At 42.5% G+C, this 24253-nt stretch overlaps 1 protein-coding gene and 1 pseudogene across 3 annotated transcripts in view; one reads left to right on the top strand and one right to left on the bottom strand.

Annotated features, from left to right (window-relative positions):
* The window catches only part of ITGB2 (integrin subunit beta 2), a 198822-nt gene that overhangs the window by 28659 nt on the left and 145910 nt on the right, over positions 1-24253 (bottom strand). For all 3 annotated transcript variants that reach the window (XM_056533711.1, XM_056533713.1, XM_056533712.1), the window contains 2 exons: positions 20500-20684; positions 229-473 (listed from right to left, as the gene is read on the bottom strand). In XM_056533711.1, the coding sequence (XP_056389686.1) occupies positions 229-473; positions 20500-20684 (430 nt within the window). The remainder of the gene's footprint in view (positions 1-228; positions 474-20499; positions 20685-24253) is intronic.
* Positions 20838-21016, top strand: LOC130289783 (U2 spliceosomal RNA; annotated as a pseudogene).

Raw genomic sequence — 24253 nt, 5'->3', positions numbered from 1 at the left:
ACAGACCTTACATTGAGGTCCAGGATCTCTCTTGCATCCCTTTTGGTGGGGGAGCCCTATTACTGATCTTACATTGAGGTCAAGGACCTCCCTAGCATCCCATTTGTAATGTTTGTTAAGTTGGAAGTGAAGTGTAAAGAGATTCCCTTACATGACACTAGGTGGCAGTATCATGCTTTGTAAGCACAGTCAGTCGCTATACAGCAGCTATTATTTTGTAGAACTCACCTACACCTGCGCACACCTTTCCCTCGAACATTTCGCAGTTCCAGTTGTCACACTCACAGTATTGGCCGAATATTTTTTTGGCAGGGTCATCATTTGTGTTGCAGATACACTGTCCACATATGCACTCCCCGGCTCCAGAGCACACAGCTGAGCCGTTTTCTTTTTTACAGTTCTGGTCCAGTTCTTGGCTTGTTTTACTTCCTGCTACACATTCACAGTTTTTCCCAAGGTAGCCCTTATTACAGCTGTGAATGAGAAATGTTGATATGTTTGGATACATTTGGAAATATTGAATACATTGCTTAACCCCTTAGAGACTCGGCCTATTTTCACCTTAAGGGAGTACTCCAGCGCAAAATAACTTATCCCCTATCTAAAGGATAGGGGATAAGTTATAGATCCCAGGGGGGTCCGAGCACTGGGGCCCCCCGGGATCTCCTGGACGGGGCCACGGTAGTCTGCCGGAAGTGAAGTTTGGTACCCAGCAGAATGCCGTGGCAGACACTCCCCCTCCATGTATGTCTATGGGATTCATGGAGGGGGCGTGTTGGCCGACGCGTCATGCGGGGACGGAACGCCACCTTTCCTGTATATTGCCGCGGCCCCGTACCGAAGATCACGGGGGGACCCAGCACTCGGACCCCCCAATCTTCAGATAGGGGATAAGTTATTTTGCACTATAGATCTCCTTTAAGGACTCAGCGTTTTTCCGTTTTTGCATTTTCATTTTTTCCTCATCACCTTCTAAAAATCATAACGCTTTCAATTTTGCACATAAAATTCCATATGATGGCTTATTTTTTGCGCCACCAATTCTACTTTGCAGTGACATTAGTCATTTTACCCAAAAATCCACGGCGAAATGGAAAAAAACTTAATTGTGCGACAAAATTGAAGAAAAAATGTAATTTTGTAATTTTGGGGGCTTCCGTTTCTACTTAGTGCATTTTTCGGTAAAAATAACACCTTACCTTTATTCTGTAAGTCCATACGGTTAAAATGATACCCTACTTATATAGGTTGGATATTGTCGTACTTCGGAAAAAAATCCTAACTACATGCAGGAAAAGTTCTATGTTAAAAATTCTCATCTTCTAACCCCTATAACTTTTTTTTATTTTTCTGCTACATGCCGGTATGAGGACTCATTTTTTGCGCCGTGTTCTGAAGTCTTTATCGGTACCATTTTTGTATTGATCGGACTTTTTGATCGCTTTTTATTCATTTTTTCATGATATAAAAATGAACAAAAATACGCTATTTTGGACTTTGGATTTTTTTTAGCGTGTACGCCATTGACCGTGCGATTTAATTAACGATATATTTTTTATAGTTCGGACATTTCCGCGATACCACATATGTTTATTTTAATTTTTTTACATTTTTTTTTATGGGAAAAGGGGGGTGATTCAAACTTTTATTAGGGAAGGGGTTAAATGACCTTTGTTAACTTTTTTTTCACTCTTTTTTTGCAGTGCTATAGCTCCCATAGGGACCTATAACACTGCACACACTGATCTCTTATGCTGATCCCTGCAAAGTCATAGCTTTGCACGGATCAGTGAGATAGGGGCTCGATTGCTCAAGCATGTAGCTCAGGCTTGGAGCAATCAAACCCTGATCGGACGCCGTGGAGACAGGTAAGGAGACCTCCGCCTGCGTCCCAGCTGATCGGAATATCGTGATTTTATCGCGATGTCCCGATCAGCCCGACTGAGGTAGAGGTATGCCCTTAGTCCTTAAGGATCGGGGATGCAGGGCGTATGCATACGCCCTGCGTCCCCAAGAGGTTAATGCCCATCACAAAATTTTAAATAACATTTTAGATATCAGTGTTTGGATGCTAAGGGCTTAGTCACACTACCGAATTCCTGGCCGAGATTCCATCTGTACAAGGCACCTGCAGAACAACCCGGTGCTAGAACCACTCTGATATGCACCGTCTCCATAGACGGCAATGCGATTTTGAGCAGATTCTGCCAAAAGAATGTTTTTATTCTTTCAGCAGAGTATGGGGTCCAGAATCTCATTGAAAACAATAGGAGGCTGCTACAGCAAATTTTCGAAAGCGGAAAATAAATAGTGTGAATGAGCCCTTAAAGTGCAACTTCAACAAAACTGTATTGTTGACGCTATTAGGGTGACAGAGGTCAATTATATGTCATTGCAATTCTCTATGACTGTACTGACCAGGCAACCAGCAGAACACAGGTAAGGGGCCATTACACCATGTTTTCTGTGCATGGCTTCAGTAAACATAAGGCGACGTGTTCCCTGTGGGCCGACTGACTTTCATGGGAAAAACATAGTCTAATAGTGAGTATTTTCAATCCATTTTCTGAATATATATTGGTTCTGTGCGGTAATGAAAAATATAGTGGTGGAACAAGGTTCTGAACAGGCACAGTATACATTGTGAAAATTGTCCCAATGTATTCAGCATACTTTTTTTTATTTATTACGAGCTAGCATACAATGGTAATGTGTGCAGAAAATGTGATGTGAGTGAGGCCTATCTTCTGTGGCCCATGTAGATTGCTCTATACAGGAAAAACAACACAAAAAAGTGTGTGTGTGTGTGTGGGGCGGGGAGACAGATAAACACAAGTTCACAATCAGAGGTAATAATCATTTATCACCTGTATTATATCAATTTTACTTGAAGGGACACAAAATTTAAATATTGGTTAATTAAAGGAGTCACAGTACCCCACAGAGAGGGAGACATTAAAAATTCCTACTACGTCGGGAAGTATATTGGATTAATATGTTACACAGGCTAGAATCACATGGTATAAATAGGTATTATGAAATTAGCCATTTGTGGCAGTGTGGCAAGGAAAGGGTGTATTTCCCTTGCTAACTCTGTAGAATCCACCTGTGGCCTGATTAATGAGGTATCAGGAAGGGTAGGTGTGTTTAAAAGGAAAGTAAACAGAGTAGTTGGGGCTCTACCTTGGAAACAGTATGCTGGCTGTTAGAGGGGGAGACACACGGACCCTGTTTAGGTAACACGCAGAAGGCGCTGCAAGTGGTCCAAGAAGTGGTGTGAACTGTGAGTAGCAGGTTGCAGGAGACACATGTTTAACTGGCTGAGGGTAGCTCACCAGTTCGTAGTCAGGGCATGCTGATATGTGTAGTCAGTGACCCAACGGTCTAGGACTTTATTTTGTTCCTGTTTTGTTTTACCTGCAACCTGTGTAAATAAAGCTGGCGAGGAGCCAGACTTGTATGCGGAACTGTGGTCTGTGGTGTTATTGTGAGGAACGTGTCCCGTGGCAAGTGACCAGGACGATCCCAGAGCTAATCCCCAAGGAGGAATCCTTACACATTGAACTTTGTAATAAATAGTACATGTTTTGTAGTTTCTTTTCAGGCCCAGCAAGGATGGGGATTTGCTTTTCCCTAGGATTGTATGTACTATTTTATGTATAAGGCTCATTCCCCAAAAATGCTACAACTGACAGAAATGCAGCGTCCATACATTGGCAGGAAGTCAGTAGGGGATTATGGAACGCCAAACCCACTTTGCATTTTTGGGTTTGGAATTTTTTTTTTTTTTTATCACTAGACATTTCTCAAAAACACATCATGCTGAGACTATGGTGTTTTTTTTTTTTTCCAAGAAAAAGTTTATTGAGTATACAGCAAACAGAACAATTAGAACATCGGAGCCAAACAAAAGGCTCATGAGAAATGTAGGACATGACAAATCAGGTAACATGCTCCCATGAAGAGAGCTAGTATCCCATTTAAACTAGGGAACACATAAACAGCAAAAACCAAAAACCAAGCTCAAATGAACCAACTGAGAGTCTTAACAGAGGAGATCAGATAAGAAAAGAAGGCAACAAAGGAAAAGAGTCGGAGCGGGAGGTGAGGAAGAGACGGGTACATAGGAGGTCAATGACCAAGAAGCAAAAGGAAGATCACAGAGATGAAGATAAGGTAGAGGAAAGGCCAAACTGTAAAAAGCGGGGAGAGGCAGCAAAGTCCATACAGAGGTGCCAGCGCCTAATATACTGCTCAGAGGAGCCATGGAAGTCAGCTAGGCATTCTTCCAGCCCCTGCACATAGAGGACTTCACGGAGACAGTCGGTTCTGGTAGGGGGAGGTGGATTTCCAACAACTCGGAATCACCCTCCTGGCAGTAGACAAGAGGATGCTAGTATGATCTTTATGCAGGGACTTCGGAGAACCTAACATGATACCTTAAAAATAAATAGAGAGAAAGAGGGACTGCATCTCCTGTATTGCCTAAGACACCAGATGGGGGTCAACAGCGAACAATGCCAGCCTTGTGGGTGGCTGCTCACCTTGTAGCGGATAGTCAGCGCTTATCACACCTAAATTGGGGTACAAATATGCTCCTGGCGGAAGAGAACTGCAAAGCCCAATAGGTCACAGGAGTAGGAGATCCAGTCCTGTCTGTAGAATCAATGAGAGTGGCAAAAGGACCCATACATCAGGCACTGTTTCAGCAGGAAAGAAGTATATCCAATCTGAGGAAGGAGGACTGTACCTCCGAAATGTGTCATTGGTCTTTGAACTGAATAAACATAGTGCCTGATGGTACTCGCATTGGATATACAGTCAGGTCCATAAATATTGGGACATCGACAGAATTCTAAAATGTTTTGCTCTATACACCACCACAATGGATTTGAAATGAAACAAACAAGATGTGCTGTAACTGCAGATTGTCAGCTTTATTTGAGTATATTTTCATCCAAATTAGGTGAATGGTGTAGGAATTACAACAGTTTGCATATGTGCATCCCACTTGTTAAAGTACCAAAAGTAATGGGACAGAATAATAATCATAAATCAAACTTTACATTTTTTATACTTGGTTGCAAACCCTTTGCAGTCAATTACAGCCTGAAGTCTGGAACGCATAGACATCACCAGACTAGTGTTGAGCAGCATAGGCTATATTCGAATTCGTGATATTTTGTGAATATATGGATGAATATTCATCATATATTGGCTAAATTCGCATATTCGTAATATTCACATTTTTTTCGCATATGTGAAAATTTATGAACTTTATAGCAAGTATACCAGTGTAACTTGATAGAAGCAGCAGAAGGGAGGGATCAATATTCGCGAATATTAGCATATGCGAATATTCGCCCAGCAGTCTCCCACAGTAGTATTAGAGCCTTCTTTAGACCACACAAGCTGGAAGCAGAGAGGGATGATCACTGTGATGTGTACTGTGAAAAAAAAGGCGAATATTCGTAATTTCGAATATATAGTGCTATATTCGCGAATATGCGATATTTGCGAATAAAATTCGAATTGCGACACTACACAAGACATTGCTGGGTTTCATCCCTGGTGATGCTCTGCCAGGCCTCTACTGCAACTGTCTTCAGTTCCTGCTTGTTCGTTGGGCATTTTCCCTTCAGTTTTGTCTTCAGAAAGTGAAACGTATGCTCAATCGGATTCAGGTCAGGTGATTGACTTGGCCATTGCATAACATTCCACTTATTTCCCTTAAAAAACTCTTTGGTTGCTTTTGCAGAATGCTTTGGGTCATTGTTTATCTGCACTGTGAAGTGCCGTCCAATGAGTTCTGAAGCATTTTGCTGAATATGAGTAGATAATATTGCCCGAAACACTTCAGAATTCATCCTGCTGCTTTTGTCAGCAGTCACATCATCAATAAATACAAGAGAAGCAGTTCCATTGGAAGCCATAAATGCCCACTATGCCATTACACTACCACCACCATGCTTCACTGATGAGGTGTATGCTTAGCATCATGTTCCTTTCCATTTCCATACTCTTCTCTTCCCATCACTCTGGAAAAAGTTGATCTTGGTCTCATCTGTCCATAGGATGTTGTTCCAGAACTGTAAAGGCTTTTTTAGATGTCATTTGACAAACTCAAATCTGGCCACCTGTTTTTGAGGCTCACCAATGGTTTACATCTTGTGGTGAACCCTCTGTATTCATTCTGGTGAAGTCTTCTCTTGATTGTTGACTTTAACACATATACGCATATCTCCTGGAGAGTGTTCTTCATCTGGCCAACTGTTGTAAAGGGGGTTTTCTTCACCAGGGAAAGAATTCTTCGCTCATCCTCCAAAGTTGTTTTCCTTGGTCTTCTGGGTCTTTTGGTGTTGCTGAGCTCACCAGTGCATTCCTTTTTTTAAATTTTTTTATTAAATGTTCCAAACTGTTGTTTCGGCCATGCCTAATGTTTTGGCTATCTCTCTGATGGGTTAGTTTTATTTTTTTCAGCCTAATGATGGCTTGCTTCACTGATAGTGGATCTTTGGATCTCCTCTTGAGAGTTGAGAGCAACATATTCCAAATGCAAATAGCACACTTGAAATGAACTTTGGACCTTTTATCTGCTCATTGTAACTGGGATAATGAGGGAATTACACACAGCTGGACATGGAACAGCTGAGAAGCCAATTGTCCCATAACTTTTGGTCCCTTAGCAAGTGGAATGCGCATATGCAAACTGTTGTAATTCCTACACCGTTCACCTGATTTGGATGTTAATACCCTCAAATTAAAGCTCACAGTCTGGAGTTAAAACACATTTCATTTCAAATCCATTGTGGTGGTGTATAGAGCCAAAAATTTTAGAATTGTGTCGATGTCCCAATATTTATGGACCTGACTGTACTTCTTTCCTGCTGGAACTCTGAACAGCGCCTGATGTATGGGTCCTTTTGCCATTCTCATTGAACATAGAGAGGAGGAGTGTTTGTGGGGTGTCAGAGAGCTGGGCACCCGAAATCTCAGCAATTAGGGTCCGGACAGAGGACCAATAAGTATCTAATAACGGGCAGGTCAACCACACATGAGTAAGTGTCCCCCTATCTCGGCCACACCTCCAGCAAACATCCGGAACTGAGGGGTAAAAACAATGGAGCAGGGCTGGAACCCTGTACCACCTAGAGAGCAATTTGTAATTCTTTTCCTGCAGAGCTACTGCTTTGGAAGCTTTGTGACAAAGAATTAATGAGGTTCTCCATTCTTCATTGCTGGGGGTGTAGGCGAGTTCCCTAACCCAACCCTGCTGGTAGGATAACAGAGCCTGTGAGTCACAGCTACGCAGCATAGCATATTTAAGGGATATCATATGGGTTGGCTTATCAGTACTAAGACAAAGCTTTTCGCAAGCAGAGACTTCTCTATGTAATTCTCTCAAGACCCGCCATGTGTCATAGAAATGCCACAGTTGGATGTACTGGAACATGTGCAAGGAAGTGGGCACAACAGAGCCTAGAATATCCAATAAGGTTTTCAGAGAGGAGGACTGGAGGACCCGAGCTATGGGAAAGGGGGAAGCCAACGGGACAGAGAGAAAGCCTCACAGAAAAAACCCAGGGGCAAAGTCCGGATTGCCCGTGAGGGTGGTCAAAGGGCCCCGTGGCCGAAGCAGACCCACTCTTGTTAGATGATGGAGGCAGGAGTATAGCAAAACCTTGGAAACAAACGGGAGTGGGCTCTTAGAGCCCACCTTCCAATAAGACAGACGGATCCATAGGAGAGAGGTGAGCAGATGAGACCTCTGCTTATGAAAGCCGTACAACACTTTCGCCCGTTTCTCAGGGATGTTAAATCCCTGCACATTCAGGGAAAATATCTTAAGTGACGCCATTACAAGAAGGGAGCCACATGGATGAAAGCAATACACTGCCGGGAAAAGGGCGAGATGGCCTAAGTCCTATATCCGTACTGGAGAAGAGGGGACAGGAGGCAAGGGACAGGAGCGAATTAAGAGAAGAGGAAAAAGAACAGGAAACAAACTAACAGTCTAACAATACAGCCAATGACATTTGCGTGATAGCAGGACAACGCTACTAACCACCTACGGGGGGCTGAGGAACATGGGTAGGAAATACGAAAAACGTAAGCCATGTCACGCAGGAGGAAGTAAAAGAATAACAGGCTTAAGAGATCCGTATGACCACTAAAGTGAAACACAATAAACATTGGGGAAAGGTGGGGGGGTGGGGGGCAACATGGAACACAAATACAAAATATGGGAAAGTGGGGGCAGATGAGACAATTTTACTCAACAGTCCTGGCAGTAGGAGGTAGAGGATGTCAGCCAATGTCCACAGAAAACATCAGGTTACAGTAGCAGGCAGAGTCGGATCAAAGGCAGCAACAGCGCAGGGCACTCAGCAGTACCGGTGTCAGGCGGTCAAGGGGAGCGTTGGTAGCCCCGTCTGGAGCGTGAGTAACTATGTGGCCGCCGCCGGGATCTCTGTGAATGAGGAGTCCCAGGAATCAAGAATGAGACGACATAGAATGGCATATTACTAGGAAGCTGCTGATACGGGTTCCTCAAGAGGTCCTCCCATTGCGGCAAGTCCATGTGGGGCAGACCCAACATTTGCAGGAACAAGGGTAAGTCTGACGGACGCCGGAGCGTCACCAGTTTATCATCCAGCCGGATAGATAGGGCAAATGGGAAGCCCCAATGGTAGGGGATGTTCTGGTTCTGAAGGATGGCAAGAAGAGACTTCAGGGATGCCCTTTGTTTCAGGGTGTGGCGGGAGAGGTCGGGTAACAACTGCAGCCAAACCCCATCAAACTCCAGGTCCTTAAGTTGTCGTGCCTTCTGCATGATAGTCTCTTTGACGGTATAGTAGTGGAAACGGCAGATTACATCCCGCAGCTTAAGCGGATCAGCACATTGCGGGCGCAAGGCCCTATGTGCCCTGTCTATTTCGACAGGTCAGGCGACTCAAGATGGAAAGGACCAGGATGAGGTCCTGAGAGCGGACTGACTCGGGAAGGACGCAAATACGAAGATTATTCCGTCGATTCCGATTTCCCAGATCGTCAAACTGGGAGTGCAGGAGGTGATGTTTATCTGGGCGTCCAAGTCAGAACGCAAGGAGTCAACTGTTTTCTGAACCATATCTCGGAAGGACTGAAGCTCTTGAACCGAAGTGCGCAGGGTATCAATTTCCGTTTGCACTACTTGAAGGTCTCGGCACCACGCAGAGATTAGAGGTCATGCTTAGATGGAAGGAAGGCCAGGAGGGCCTGCAGCTCTTGATGATCTCTCAGGATAAGATGCACTGCAGCAGCAGGTAAAGCTGGGGAAGTAGAATCCTGGTGAGCAGGAAGGAAGCCAGTTTGGGGCGGCTGAGGGGGGCACAGTTCCACAGGTGAAGAGCAGGGGGAGACTGGATGGGCACTGGAGCACCAGCAGCATCCGCCAGTGGCCAGGAAGATAGGCTGGAGGACCCCCAAGATGAAACCGGGGAGGCCTCTCGCCTCTTTGCAGGAGAGCAGGGGGGGGCAAAAGGGGTCAGTTGAGGAGCACAGGCCAGGCACTGCATCGGGATACAGGGATGCAGGGGATGAGCCCTGGAGGCTAGGGCCCGGCACTGGAAGAAGCTCTGGTGTAGTTATGGAGGCAAAGTGAGTGGAGAACCCGCCAGGGAGATCACAGGGCTGGAGGGAGACTGTGGTTGTAGAGGATTTGGGGCCACTGTGGCCAGTTCAGCTGCGTCTTCCAGGTCCCAAGATAATAGAGGCACGGCTGGGTTATTATGGCAGGAACTAACAGGGGGGCTCAGGGGCCCAGGCAAGGTAGGCAGCAGTGGTATTGCTTGCAGGGAGTGCGGAGGTGCCTGCTGTAATGGTAGCTGGTCATTCACAAGGCAGGGTGGCGGGGCCAGCACGGCCGCATGCTGCTGAGGTGGAGAAGGCACCAGGGAGCATGGTAGGACCGGGGCCAGGCACTCCGGACTGTTCAAATCCAGCAGGGGCACTTCAGTAGGTGTCGGGGGCCCTGAGGACTCACCCCCAAAAGGTAAGCGCTGCTGTGCTGTAGCTCCGGGAGAGGAAGGAGCTGGGTCTGTGGACTGCAGCGCCGGGATGAAGATGGTGCCGGGCTGGGGGCGTCTCGTTGCAGAGATGCTGGCTCTGCTTGCAGCGGCGTAAAGTTGGAAATGGGAACCCAGGCTTGGGTGGCTTTTTATTCAGTTTCGTCCCCATTAGAAGCAGTTTTCCCCCCATACTGATGCGGTCAGGGGCGGAGCTCAAAGAGGATGCGTCTTCATTGGAGCATGGCGAGACACGCCCCTCAAACTACGGTGTTTTTATGCTACAGAGAAAGTTGTGAAGTTCTTTCTAGTCAGACCACAGTGCTCTCTGCTACCACCTTTGTCCATGTCAGGAACTGTCCAAAGCAGGAGCAAATCCCCATAGCAAACCTCTTCTGTTCTGGACAGTTCCTGACATGGACAGAGGTGGCAGCAGAGAGGATAAGTACTAAGATTATTTTGTCTAAGTGGAATGATCACAAGGTCTGTCGTAATGTGCCATCTGGAGTTGTGGCAGCCGCTTTGCACTATGAATTTTCTGATATTGCTCTTCCTTATTTCTGTATTACTAACTGTTCTTGCTTGTAATAGGGTTGATTCTAATATTTTATAGTCAGGCTAAATATGTAATTCTTGTGAACTGGAATATGGTATTTCATGATTAGTGTTGAGCGGCAAAGGCCATATTCGAATTCGCGAATATTTGCGAATATATGGACGAATATTCGTCATATATTCGCGAATATTCGAATATTCGTAATATTCTCGATTTATTTTCGCATATGCGAAAAGTCACGTATGCGAAAATTTATATATGCGAAAATTTGCATATACAGAAATTAACATAAGCGAAAATTCGCATATGCGAAAATTCGCACACTGGTCTCACACGGTAGTATTAGAGCCTTCTTTACACCACACAAGCTGGAAGCAGAAAGGGATGATCACTGTGATGTGTACTGTGAAAAAATAAATAAAAAATAAATAAAAATAAAGAATATTCGTAATTACGAATATATAGTGCTATAGTCGAGAATATTCGGGAATTCGCGAATATGCGATATTCGCGAATAAAATTCACATTGCGAATATTCGCGAGCAACACTATTCATGATTGTCTTGTGCTTCTAAATTACAGCATGTTAGAATGTTAAAGGTCATGCTGTATACATTTCTGCCTCATTTAAGTGGGAAACAGCAATGTAGAAAGTAACAAGTAAAACCACATATGTACTTTACAGTACCACACATGTGGTTGTAAAAGGAAACAGCTTTAATACGATCTCTTAGTTTTACCTATTGCATCAGTAAGACATTTATGTATATAGTGCATGTATATTCAGGCCCATATTTACGGCTCCATCTACTCTAGGCACTAAACCTGAAACATGCACTAAGGAAACACATGCAATTTTAATTGCCTAAAATATAAACAAACTTGCAACATTGTAGTTTTTAGAATAATCTATGTATTTTCTGAATTAATCACCTACCAATCCTATTTCAAAAACACAACAGTTGTGTTCTTTGGTGGATAATTGCTTCAGAAAGGGGATACAATACTCTGTAAGGAGATGCATATTCTAGATGTGTCTATGTATGGACACCTAGTAGAAGTGATGTAAACAGGAGCTTGTTAAAGGTTTTGTTTAATGAGAAACTGTCAGATCCCACAAAAAAACTAAACTGTTATATGTTACATAGTACCTAATCCTGATCATGTACATTTAATTGTTATGTCTCTTTCACCTATATTTCAGTTAAAATAGCATATTACAGCTGCTCACTGTCTTTTTCATCTTCTCAAAGAGGGGGCGTGTCCTCTTGCCTGTGTAGTCCTGCACTGTTCATGACTCAGCTTTCTTCCTCACTCTGCTGACTCAGGCAGCCCTGCTCTGTAAGGGTACGTTCACACTACGGAATTGCCACGGAATTTCCGGGCACAATTCCGCGGGCGCAATTCTGCGGTGTGAACTTTAACATTAGTGTGAACGGGTTTCCGCGAGACCCATTAACACTGCGGAATTTCAACCACGGTTTTAGGTCCGGTTGTTAAAGCGCATACGGCGCAAAAATGAGCCAACCGGACCGAACGTTTCACTCCGGTCGGCTCATTGAAGTGAATGACATACGGGAGCGCATACGGTGACATACGGGAGCGCGAGGTTTTAGCTCCCTCCTGCCGTATGCGCTCCCGTATGGGACAAAACGTAGTGTGGACCCAGCCTTACTGCAGACTGTGTTCCTCCTGTAGCCTTGTCCATCTGCCATCTCTTGTCTATGACCCTTACACAAGCTGATGCTGCTGTGGGACTCATCAGTGTCCCAGGAGGTCTGGGGTCTCCATAGTGGTGGGATTTTCAGGGGCAGTTTTCATTAATAAAATGTGAACATTTTTTTTATTAAGTATATTAGAAAAACTATTGTTTTGCCAAGATGTACAACATATAAAAAGCTTTTATATCTGACAGTGCCCATTTAAAGTGGTGCTCTGGGGAACTAAACCCATTCTCCATCGTTTCCCTCTCATCAACTTATTTAATTGTCTAGATATCATTCTTTAGCTATATAAAGCAATATCCCCTCTTTGGTTGTCACTTATATGCATAAAGGGAGGGAATGACATCTTCCAGCCACCCACTCTGTCTCTGTCCAAATCCCTCTCTGAAAGCAGCCCCCCAACCTCCTGAGAGACACAGCCAATAAGGTATCTTCCCTGCACTGATGAGTCATGCTCTCTTTAGTGCTGAGAACTGGGAAATGTGTGCAGCCTTAGCCAATCAGACATTGAACCTCTCTCTGCTGCTTAGAGGAGGAGAGTGGGGGCTGCTCTTAGAGAGTGAGCTGGCTGGCAGAGCTTCAATGATTGCTGGGAGATGTAGGAAAGGGTAGGGAAGGATGTCAAAGAATATCAAGCAGACAGAGAAGACAACAGGGGCCACAGGGTCCATGCATATCAGGCAAGATGGTTTATAGGGAACATATCCAGGTAGTGTGGTGGTTATACATATATACTTCTATATACCTTACTGGAGTACCCCTTTAACTAAATTCAAGGAAAGGTAAGGATGGACAGATCTGTAGATATTCAATGGCTCTTCCTATATATTTCCACAAGTGCTATTGCATAGGTTTTGCACTCGGTAGATGTACCCAAAGGTCAGTAGGTTGTGGATATGTCTTACCATCTCTAAACTACTAAAGTGGTACCTTGTGCAAGAGAAGAAAAACTGGGAAGTAGCAAACTCTTGACAAGCAGTAGATGACCTACTACAGTGGTCCCTTAACATACGATGGTAATCCATTCCAAACGGACCATCGTTTGTTGAAACCATCGCATGTTGAGGGATCCGTGCAATGTAAAGTATAGGAGAGTGGTCTACAACCTGCGGACCTCCAGATGTAGCAAAACTACAACACCGTTGGCTGCCCGGGCATGCTGGGTGTTGTAGTTTTGCAACATCTGGAGGTCCACAGGTTGAAGACCACTGGTGTAGGAAGTTGTACTCACATGTCCCCGCCGCTCCGGACCGTCACCGCTGCCCGAGATGTCTCCGTCCATCGCTGTCGCCGCGTCCCCGAGGTGTCCCCGACGCTCCGGTAAGGCCTCTGCTTCCCCGGCATCCGCGCTCTCCGTCGCCGCCATCACGTTGCTACGCACACCGCTCCTATTGGATGATGGGACGGCGTGCACAGCGACATAATGATGTCGATGGAGAGCGCCGACGATGCAAGGGATCATCACCGCAGCACACGGGGCACCGTAAACGGCTATCCGGCGGCAGTTGAAGTAGTCTGCGCTGCCGGATAGCCATTTATGCGATGGCCCCGACATACAAAAGCATTGTATGTTGATGCTGCCTTCAACATGCGATGGCCTCTGAGAGGCCATTGCATGTTGAAATTATCGTATGACATGTTATACAGACATTTCAAACGTTTTGAACATCCAGACCCAGACTGATCGCTAAAATCATATAGAAAAACAAACGTGCAGCTCACTTAGACTAAATCCTATTATATATCCAAGGTTACTACATATCTCCTATAGGCCCATATTGCCCATAGGTGTCAATGAAATAAATTCACAGATACAGTATGGTTGCAGTGTTTAAGGATATATAGGAACAATCCCTTAATTTATATAAAAGAGATGGATGATGTAGAACATATGGGAAACTATATAGCTCAAAAATACCTTAATATACAGTCATGGCCGTAAATGTTGGCACCCCTGAAATTGTAGAAAATGAAGATTGCAGTAACACGTTTTGCTATACACACATTTATTCGCTTTGTGTGTATTGGTACTAAACTAAAAAAAGGCACCCTTTCAAAATTGTGGAAAAATAAGATTGTTTCATGCATGTGATGCTCCTTTAACCCCTTAACGACGCAGGACATAAATGTACGTCCTGGGGGTACTTAACGCACCAGGACGTACATTTACGACCTAAGCATAACCGCGAGCATTGGAGCGATGCCCGGATTATGTGCGTCAGGTCCCGGCTGCTAATCGCAGCCAGGGACCTGCCCGTAATGGCGGACACCTGCGATCCCGCGGATGTCCACCATTAACCCCTCAGATGCCGTGATCAATACAGATCACGGCATCTGCAGCATCGCGGTCACTAAAATGGATGATCGGATCGCCCGCAGCGCTGCCAAGGTGATCCGATCATCCAGCATGGCAGACGGAGGTCCCCTCACCTGCCTCCGCTGCCTTCCCGGCGTCTTCTGCTCTGATCTGCCTTCCCGCAGACCAGAGCATAAGATGACCGATAATACTGATCAGTGCTATGTACTATACATAGCACTGAACAGGATTAGCAATCGAGTGATTGCTATAAATAGTCCCATATGGGGACTATTAAAGTGTAAAAATAAGATTAAAAAAAGTAAAAAATAAAGTTAAAAAAATTTGGAAAACTCCCTCCCCCAATAAAAACATAAATTGTCCCATTTTCCCTATTTCACCCCCAAAAATTGGTAAAAAATATTTTATATACATATTTGGTATCACCGCGTGCATAAATATCTGAACTATTAAAATAAAATGTTAATGATACGGTACGGGGAACAACGTGAATGTAAAAATAAAAAAAAGTCCAAAATATATGCTTTTTTATAAGATTTTATTCCAAAAAAATGTATAAAAAATTTATTAAAAGTTCTATATAAGCAAATATGGTATCAATGAAAAGTACAGATCCCGGCACAAAAAATTTGCCCTCATACTGCCATTTATATTGAAAAATGAAAAAGTTATAGGTCTTCAAAATAGGGGGATTTTAAATGTACTAATGTTTGCGATTTTTTTTAAGCACAACAGTAATAGAAAAGTATGTTATTATGGGTATAATTTTAACTGTGATGACCCAAAGAACACATGTCATTTTTACCTTAAGTTGTACGGTGTGAAAACAAAACCTTCCAAAATTAGCAAAATTGCGGTTTTCTTTTTAATTTCACCACACAAATAGTATTATTTTGGTTGCGCCATACATTTTATGGTAAAGTGAGTGATGGCATTACAACGGACAACCGGTCACGCAAAAAACAAGCACTCATACTAGTCTGTGGATGAAAATATAAATGAGTTATGATTTTTTGAAGGCGAGGAGGAAAAAACGAAAACGTCAAAATTTTTATGTCTGTGTCCTTAAGGCCCAAATGGTCTGCGTCCTTAAGGGGTTAAACTCAACTGGGACAAGTAACAGGTGTGGGCAATATAAAAATCACACCTGAAAGGAAATAAAAAGGAGAGAAGTTCACTTAGTCTTTGCATTGTGTGTCTGTGTGTTCCACACTTAGCATGGACTACAGAAAGAGGAGAAGAGAACTGTCTTGAGAACCAAAATTGTGGAAAAATATCAACAATCTCAAGGTTACAAGTCCATCTCCAGAGATCGAGATTTGCCTTTGTCCACAGTGCTCAACATTATCAAGAAGTTTGCAACCCATGGCACTGTAGCTAATCTCCCTGGGCATAGACAGAAGAGAAAAATTTATAAAACGTGTCAATGCAGAGTAGTATAATGAAATCTGAGGATTACCAACGGATTTTGTGTTACACTGTACAACCCAGTGTCAGAAAGCTGGGTTTGCATCTGCGATCTTGGGTCTTCCAGCAGGACAATGACCCCAAACATACGTCAAAAAACACCCAGAAATGGATGGCAACAAAACGCTGGAGAGTTCTGAAGTGGCCAGCAATGAGTCCAGATCTAAATCCCATTAAACACCTTTTGAGAGATCTTAAAATTGCTGTTGGGAAATGGTGCCCTTTCAATAACAGAGACCTGGAGCAGTTTGCCAAGGAAGAGTGGTCCAACATTCCGGCTGAGAGGTGTAAGAAGCTTATTGATGGTTATAGGAAGTGACTGATTTCAGTTATTTTTTCCAAAGGGTGTGCAACCAAATATTAAGATAAGGGGGCCAATAATTTTGTCCAGACCATTTTTGGGGTTTGGTGTGACATTATGCCCAATTTGCTTTTTTTCCTCCCTTTTTTGGTTTAGTTCCAATACACACAAAGGGAATAAACGTGTATAGAAAAAAACATGTGTTACTGCAATTCTTTTCTGTGAGAAATGCTTAATTTTCTTGAAAAATTTCCGGGGTGCCAACATTTACGGCCATAACTGTATGTAGATTAAACAGAAATATAATTAGTCTAAGAATCTATTTCTTTTTAAAACATACATATTCATTTAGAAAAAATACAATATAATATAGAATGGATAATTGAAAGCAATAGGTTAAAAAATATAGTGGTAAAGTAAAAAAATTATAATATGCAGGCAGACTTATTAATAAATTAGCATAATAGTAGAAAGATAATAGAAGTCGTAGTAGTATGGACACAACACCCTTGTGTCAGTCCTAGCGATAGTCCTATAACAACCGGGAGAAGTGCTCAGATGGGATTTTCCCTCCTTCCCTCACTGCTCTCCCTGGTTCCAGAAACTTGCTATGGAAGTCATGTCCTGTCATGAGATGTGGAGAGCAGCAAGACAGCCAAGTGCTTCTCCCGGCTCGTTCTAGCAATTGATTAGTGCTGCAAAACGTGTTTTACAACTTCCCATCACACTGCCCATTAAAGGGGTACTCTGCCCACGGACACCTTATCCCCTATCCAAAGGATAGGGGATGAGATGTCTGATCTTGAGGGTCCTGCCACTGGGACCCCCTGCGATCTCTATGCAGCGGTGGGACCCCAACGATCGAGCAGCCTGACGAAGCGCCTAGAGGCGTGTAACGGTCCGTGGCCCGACGTCTGAAGCTCTCCCCAGATCCATCTGCCGCCTCCCTGCTAGGATCGATCGGAGTCCGTGGATACACGTGTCCGATTGAACTGCCTAATATCTAATACGGTGAGCGCTCCGCTATTTTCTTTTCATGTGAATGTGCATTGAATTCTGCTGTTTCTAGCGTGTAGCGCTGTCGAAGTACCTGTCTCAGTATGCTTGAAGGACCTTGTTGTTGGTTCACTCTTTATGCTGGTTGCTATTAGTAACGGCGGTGCTGGCTTCAGTCGCTTTCCTCTTTGAGATTAAATTGAATAAACTTCTGGTTTTAACAGTGCTGGCACCATTCCACCTGTTCTATAATTTACAAATCTGGTTGACTTTCTGGCACCAGTTGATTTGAAAATTTTTTGTTCTCCACCGGAGTACCCCTTAAATTTAAATGTCTTATGTATTTACTTTAAGTTTCATTAATTAGATCTAGGTATGTAGAAGAGAAAATATACTTTTTTTCTGGGGACAGCCCATTGGTGACACAAATGCTCTCCCCCTACTGTTTGAGTACATTCCCCTAACAATGACAGGAAAGTTGCATACAGAGCTTTATGGCTTAATTTCTACTTGGTTTTGGGTTGAAAAAAACGCATGAAAAAACGCCAGTGCAATGTCCTACGTCCGGCGTTTTTTCTGGTGTTTTTTTCTGGCATTTATTCATATGTGTGGAAATTTGTTGGGTACCAAAAAAAAAGGATACAGTAGTGATGGAAATTTTTTTTTATTTAACGAACTATTAATTTTTTAATAACCCAATTTTTATGAATGTTTAATAAAGTGTGTGTTTCACTTTTTTTTTTCTCAAAATTTTTTTTTTTTTTAGGTAGTACTACTACTCCCAGCATGGAACAGACTGTTCCATGATGGGAGTAGTAATACCTGTACTAATAGACATATCGCCCCGGGTGTCAGTCTGACACCTGATACGGCTGTCCATTATATAGCAGAGATGTGGAGCAGCTCTATACAGCGCTCGCATCTGTCCAGTGATGTGAATAGATTCATATTTCCTGCCCAGAGTGGGGATTGGTCGGATGGTTGCAGCCAATCACCGCTCTCTGAGGGAAGTATGAATGAGTGAGTGGCCGGCCGGAGTATAGTGCAGAGATGCAAGTGATGTATACAGACACTCTGCATCTCTGCTATAGACAGGACGATCACATCGGGAGTCAGTAGTGACATCCACTGTGATGTGTCCTTAACTGCAAGTACTACTAAGCACACTCTGCTCCATGCTGGGAGCTGTAGTGCCTGCATTAATAGACAGATCGCTGCGAGTGTTATTTCTGACACCTGTTGCGATCTGTCCGTTAATGCAGGTACTACATCTCCCAGCATTGAGCAGACTGTAGGTAAAGAAAGATCAAAATGGATGTCACTCCTGACACCCGCTGTGATCCTCCTGTATAATGTATAGATGCAGCCGGCCACTCTTCTATGGTCCCCTGCACTGACATATATATATATACACATATTCATATTTCCCACAGAGAGTTGTGATTGGCTGGAACCATCTGGCCAATCACAGCTCTCTGTGGGAAATATGAATAGGTGTATAGATATGGCAGTGCAGGGGACCATAGAAGAGCGGCTGGCCGCATCTATACATTATACAGGAGGATCGCAACTGGCGATCTGTCAATTAGTACATGTACTACTACTCCCATCATGGAACAGTGTGTTCCATGCTGGGAGTAGTAGTACTATCTAAAAAAAAAATGTAAAAAATAAAGAAAAAAAAGAAAAAAACGCACACACACTACATTTTTATTATTGCCGGCTAAATTTTTAGGTCCCAGCCCACCCACATAAATTGATCCCTGTTTAAAAATTAATAAGAATTTTGTTATAAAAAGATACATTTTGTTAGATACAATTTTTTCCTTCACTACTGTATCTTTTAAAAAATAAAAAAATGTCATGGTACCCTGCAAAATTTTATTAAAAAGGGGATCTCCATCACTTTTTTGTCCAAAAAAGAATAAAAAACGCCTGAAAAAAATGTCAAAGTTAAAACCCACATATCGTTTTTCTTGGCGTTTTTTCACTCTCATACGGGGATATTTATCAAAGTTGTCTATGTCCCGCATCAGTTTAGGCCACACTACAGAGTGTTTGGCAGGTCTATTGTGCGCCTAATTTATCAAAAGGCGCAAGGCTCTTGATAAATTCTGTGCACAGACTTTGGGATCTATGCTTTAGACTGTATTTAAACCTGCTCCAACATGGTCTGACATTTCGGCGTACTTTCAGCCGATGCGACTTGTCGCTGAAAAGTCGCTTTGATAAATTCAGCACCAATGCATTTTCCAATGCATTTCCGTCTAAAATAGACTAGCATGCATAAAGCTCTAAAAATCCTCCAGAGCAAAAGTCGCAGAAAAGTCGCTCATATTTAGACTGCGACTTTCTGTGCGACAAATTTAGACAGGAAAAAACAGTCTAAATCCTTTGATAAATATCCCCCATAGACTTCTATGGGAGAAAAACGCCACGATTTTGACTAAAAAATCGCCAGTGGCTCAACATGCTGCGATTTTGGAAAACTACCAAGGAGCTGAAAAACGCCAAAAAGAGTGAAAAAACGCCAAAAGGATAAAAAAAAACGCCAAAGTGAAAAACACTAAATGGAATAAGAATTTAGCGATTTCTCATTGATTTACAGCTAACATCTGGCTGCAAAGTTTTTTGGTAAAAAAAAAAACGCCATGCGGTAGAATTGGCGTTTTTCTTGGCGTCCCCCCCCCCCCCCCAAAAAAAATAAAAAACAAGTAGAAACTTAGCCTATCTGTGTGTTTGATGTTGCTATTTTTCTTATCTATCCTTCCAGCTTTCATTAAAGGGATTTCTGTCTAAAAATTTGACATTTTTCATGATCTCCCAGTTTATACAGCTAAGCCAGCCCGCAAGCTACAGAAAACAAAAGTTTTGGTATGGATAGTACAACAAACACTGCCAATGTAATTTTTTTATTATGTATTTTTTTTTAATGGGTATTGTCACTTTTTATAACATTTCACATGTCGTAGAACACTTGAATGAGCTGGGAAAAGTGTCTTAACACTCAGACCAATTAATAATTTTGACATGACTCTACGACAAGTGACAGGTACACATCTTAATGATTAATTTCTGTTGCCTAATTTTACCTGCAGATTCCGCAAACAGTCTTTCCATTGGAGTTACATGCCTTAGAATCAAAAGCATCCTCACATTTACAGTCACATGCTGTTATCACGCTCACTTTCACAGTGTCTGTAAATCCCAGAGCACGTATTGAAAAACTATTATCTGGAAGGCACTTTTTTGCAGTCACTTTGACTTTAAATGTTATCTGAAAGACAAAGAATTCATGATAAAAAAATTAAATTTTGAAATGCTTAATGTCACTTAACTTAGCGTCTAGGATTGACAAAATTTGTACAGTATTACCAGTAATTTTGCTTTCCTTAAGTCCAAAGGCAGCACACAAATAAAACACATTTGTATCGCTTCTAAGATCAAGTGAAAAAATCTGTTCTTATCAGTTTATAACCTGATACGTCCCCTATCTGGAGACCATTTATTAAATGGATTTTTGAGAACGGGGGCTGATTTCGAGGCTTGCTTCTGTCACCCTATGCATTGACCCGATATGGCAGTATTTTTGGGTACAGTGCACGTAAAAAACACACACACACACATCTGTGCTGCCTGAGGACGAAAATGAATGACAAAATTTGTCTTACCTGTAATTTTGCTTTCCTTGAGTCCGAAGGCAGCACAGATGTGTTTTATTTGTGTGCTGCCTGAGCACGAAGAGGAAATCTAGAATATCGTTTACATTAATAAGCAATTTAACATGATACTTTCACTGCCCTAACCTTTTTCCTCTTACATATAGGGTTATTGTATGAATCCTTATATTAATATTTAGTTCCTTTTCTCATGTTTTTGGAATACCTTTTAAAATTAATAAAAATGTTCGATTTATATAAATTTTCTAACATTTTGTGAAATAACACTAAAATAAAACTAAAGATAATTATTTCTGCTGATTGAACCAACAGTTAATTTGTCTTGAGGGCCATCTATAATAATAATTTATTTATATAGCGCCTACAGATTCCGCGGCGCTTACAATTATGGGGTACAAACAAGTATCAGACATAATATTACACAATAACTATTCAAACAAGGGGTGTGGGGATATGTTGAGGATATGTTGAGGCCAATTAAAGAATGTTATAGGCCTGTCTGAAGAGATGTGTTTTCAGGCCACATTTGAAACTATGGATGTTGTTTTATTGAGTCTGAGGGATTGAGGGATAGCATTCCAGAGAACCGGTGCAGCACGAGTGAAGTCTTGGAGACGGGAGTGAGAAGTTCGTATTATAGAAGATGTTAGTGTGAGATAATTAGCAGATCGTAGAGAACGTGTAGGATGGTAAACAGAGATGAGAAAGGAGATGTAGGGAGGTGCAGCATTGTGGAGGGCTTTGTGTGTGAGACTGAGGATTTTGTACTGTATTCTGGACTGAATTGGTAACCGGTGTAGTGACTGGCACAGGGAGGAGGCGTCGGTGTAGCGGGTGGAGAGGAAGATGAGTCTGGCTGCGGCATTAGGGATGGACTGGAGAGGAGAGAGTTTGGAGAAAGGAAGGCCTTTTAGTAAAGAGTTACAGTAGTCGAGGCGGGAGTCAATCAAAGCAATAATGAGAGTTTTAGCAATTTCAGTAGTGAGAAACGGGCGGATTCTGGAAATGTTTTTGAGATGCAGGTGACAAGAATGTGAAAGGGACTGAATATGGGGAGTGAAAGACAGATCAAAGTCAAGTATAACTCCAAGACAGTGAGCCTGCTGCCCTGGAGTTATGGTAGTACCACATACCGAGATGGAAATGTCAGGGTTAGGTACAGTATCAGTTGATGGAGAAAAAACAAGAAGTTCTGTTTTAGAAAGATTTAGTTTCAGATATAAAGAGGACATGATGTCTGAGACAGCAGAGAGACAGTCACTGGTATTCTGTAGGAGTGCAGGGGTGAGGTTGGAGGAAGAGGTATAGAGTTGGGTGTCATCAGCATTGAGGTGGTACTGGAAACCAAATCTACTGATTGTTTTTCCAATGGGGATGTGTAGAGTGAAAAGAGTAGAGGACCCAGGACCGATCCCTGGGGAACCCCGACAGCAAGGGGAAGAGGAGAAGAAGTACAGCCAGAAAACAAGACGCTAAAGGAGCGGCCAGAGAGATAGGAGGAAAACCAGGCGAGAGCAGAGTCCTTGAGACCGATGGAGCGGAGACTACTGAGGAGGAGTTGGTGATCCACAGTGTCAAAAGCCGCAGAGAGGTCCAAGAGAATCAGTAAAGAGAAATTGCCATTTGATTTGGCCGTCAGAAGATCGTTAGTGACTTTGGTTAGGGCCGTTTCTATAGTAAAATACATACAGCAGTGTTTGAAAGTTAAGTCAGAATTATTAAACAAATGAGTCGAAACTATTAGACTTAAGTCATTTATTTATTAGGGAAAATGATCCAATGCTATAGAGTGGCAAAATATTTGGACCTTTAGGATTACCAGATAATTTGAAGATAAAATTAGAGTCAAATTAGAGTTAAATAATTTTCAAATAATGGGATGACAATCAGGTGTTGACCTATGGATGACCTATTATATTTAAAAGGGTTATGCAGGAATAGCTAATTTTTGGCAATTTGTGGTATTACAACTTGGATCCATTCAGGAGGACATTGAACAACAATGGGAACTTTTGAAATTCTCAAAAAACAACATTGCTGCCCATCTGCAGTTTGCTAAAGCTTTTGGCACAATCTTTTTTTCTCAAACTGGTTTCTTGAACATGACAATGAGTTTATGAAACTCCAATGGCCTTCCCAGTCACTAGATCTTAATACAATAGAGCCCCTTTAGGGTGCGGTGGAACGGAAGATTCGCATTGTGGATGTGCAGATGACAAATCTGCAGCAACTGCATGACACCATCATGTCCATATAGACTAAAATCTTTGAGAAATGTTTTCAGTGCCTTATAGAAAGTATGCCACGAAGAATAAAGGCAATTGTGAAGACAAAAGGGGGTCAAACCAGGTATTAGCAAGGTGTACCTAAGAAATTGGCCAGTGAGTATATATACAGTACAGTAACATTGGTTCTAAATTTCACATTGATTATAAATGATAAATAATAGTGTAGCTCCTACCACTGCAGCTAGATGACAAATATAGGTATTTGATATTATAACAAAATTTAATTAAAACATTTCTTACAGAAAAAAATAAATGGGATACCTCAGAATGGCGATCAAATGATACCCAGCTGTCAGATAAAAGTAATAATATATATACTAAAAGGCAAAGATGAGCTGCAAAACATAGAAACATGTGCCAAACTGGAAAGAGATTGTGACAAAATATCAGTTGTCATTGGTAAATAACACACTATAGAACTAGTTACCATGTAAATATTGCTCTCTATGATCCACAGTATTGTAAAAAGGAAGATTTAAAGGGGTACTCCGGTAGGATTTTTTTTTTAAATAAACTGGTGCCAGAAAGCTAAACAGTATTGTAAATTACTTTCAATATAAAAATCTCAATCCTTCCGGTACTTATCAGCTGCTGTGTACTACAGAGGAAGTTGAGTTGTTCTTTTCTGTCTGACCACAGTGCTCTGCTGCCACCTCTGTCCATGTCAGGAATTGTCTAGAGCAGGAAAGGTTTGCTATGGGGATTAGCTCCTACTCTGGACAGTTCCTGACATGGACAGAAGTTTTAGCAGAGAGCACTGTGGTCAGACAGAAAAGAACAACTGAACTTCCTGTGGAGCATACAGCAGCTGATAAGTACTGAAAGGATTAATACTTTTTAATAGGAGTAATTTACAAATCTGTTTAACTTTCTGGAGC

Source organism: Hyla sarda, chromosome 8, assembly GCF_029499605.1.
Source record: "Hyla sarda isolate aHylSar1 chromosome 8, aHylSar1.hap1, whole genome shotgun sequence".
NCBI lineage: Eukaryota > Metazoa > Chordata > Amphibia > Anura > Hylidae > Hyla > Hyla sarda.
Note: the sequence above shows the minus strand (reverse complement) of the source record. Positions and strands in the feature narration are given on the sequence as shown.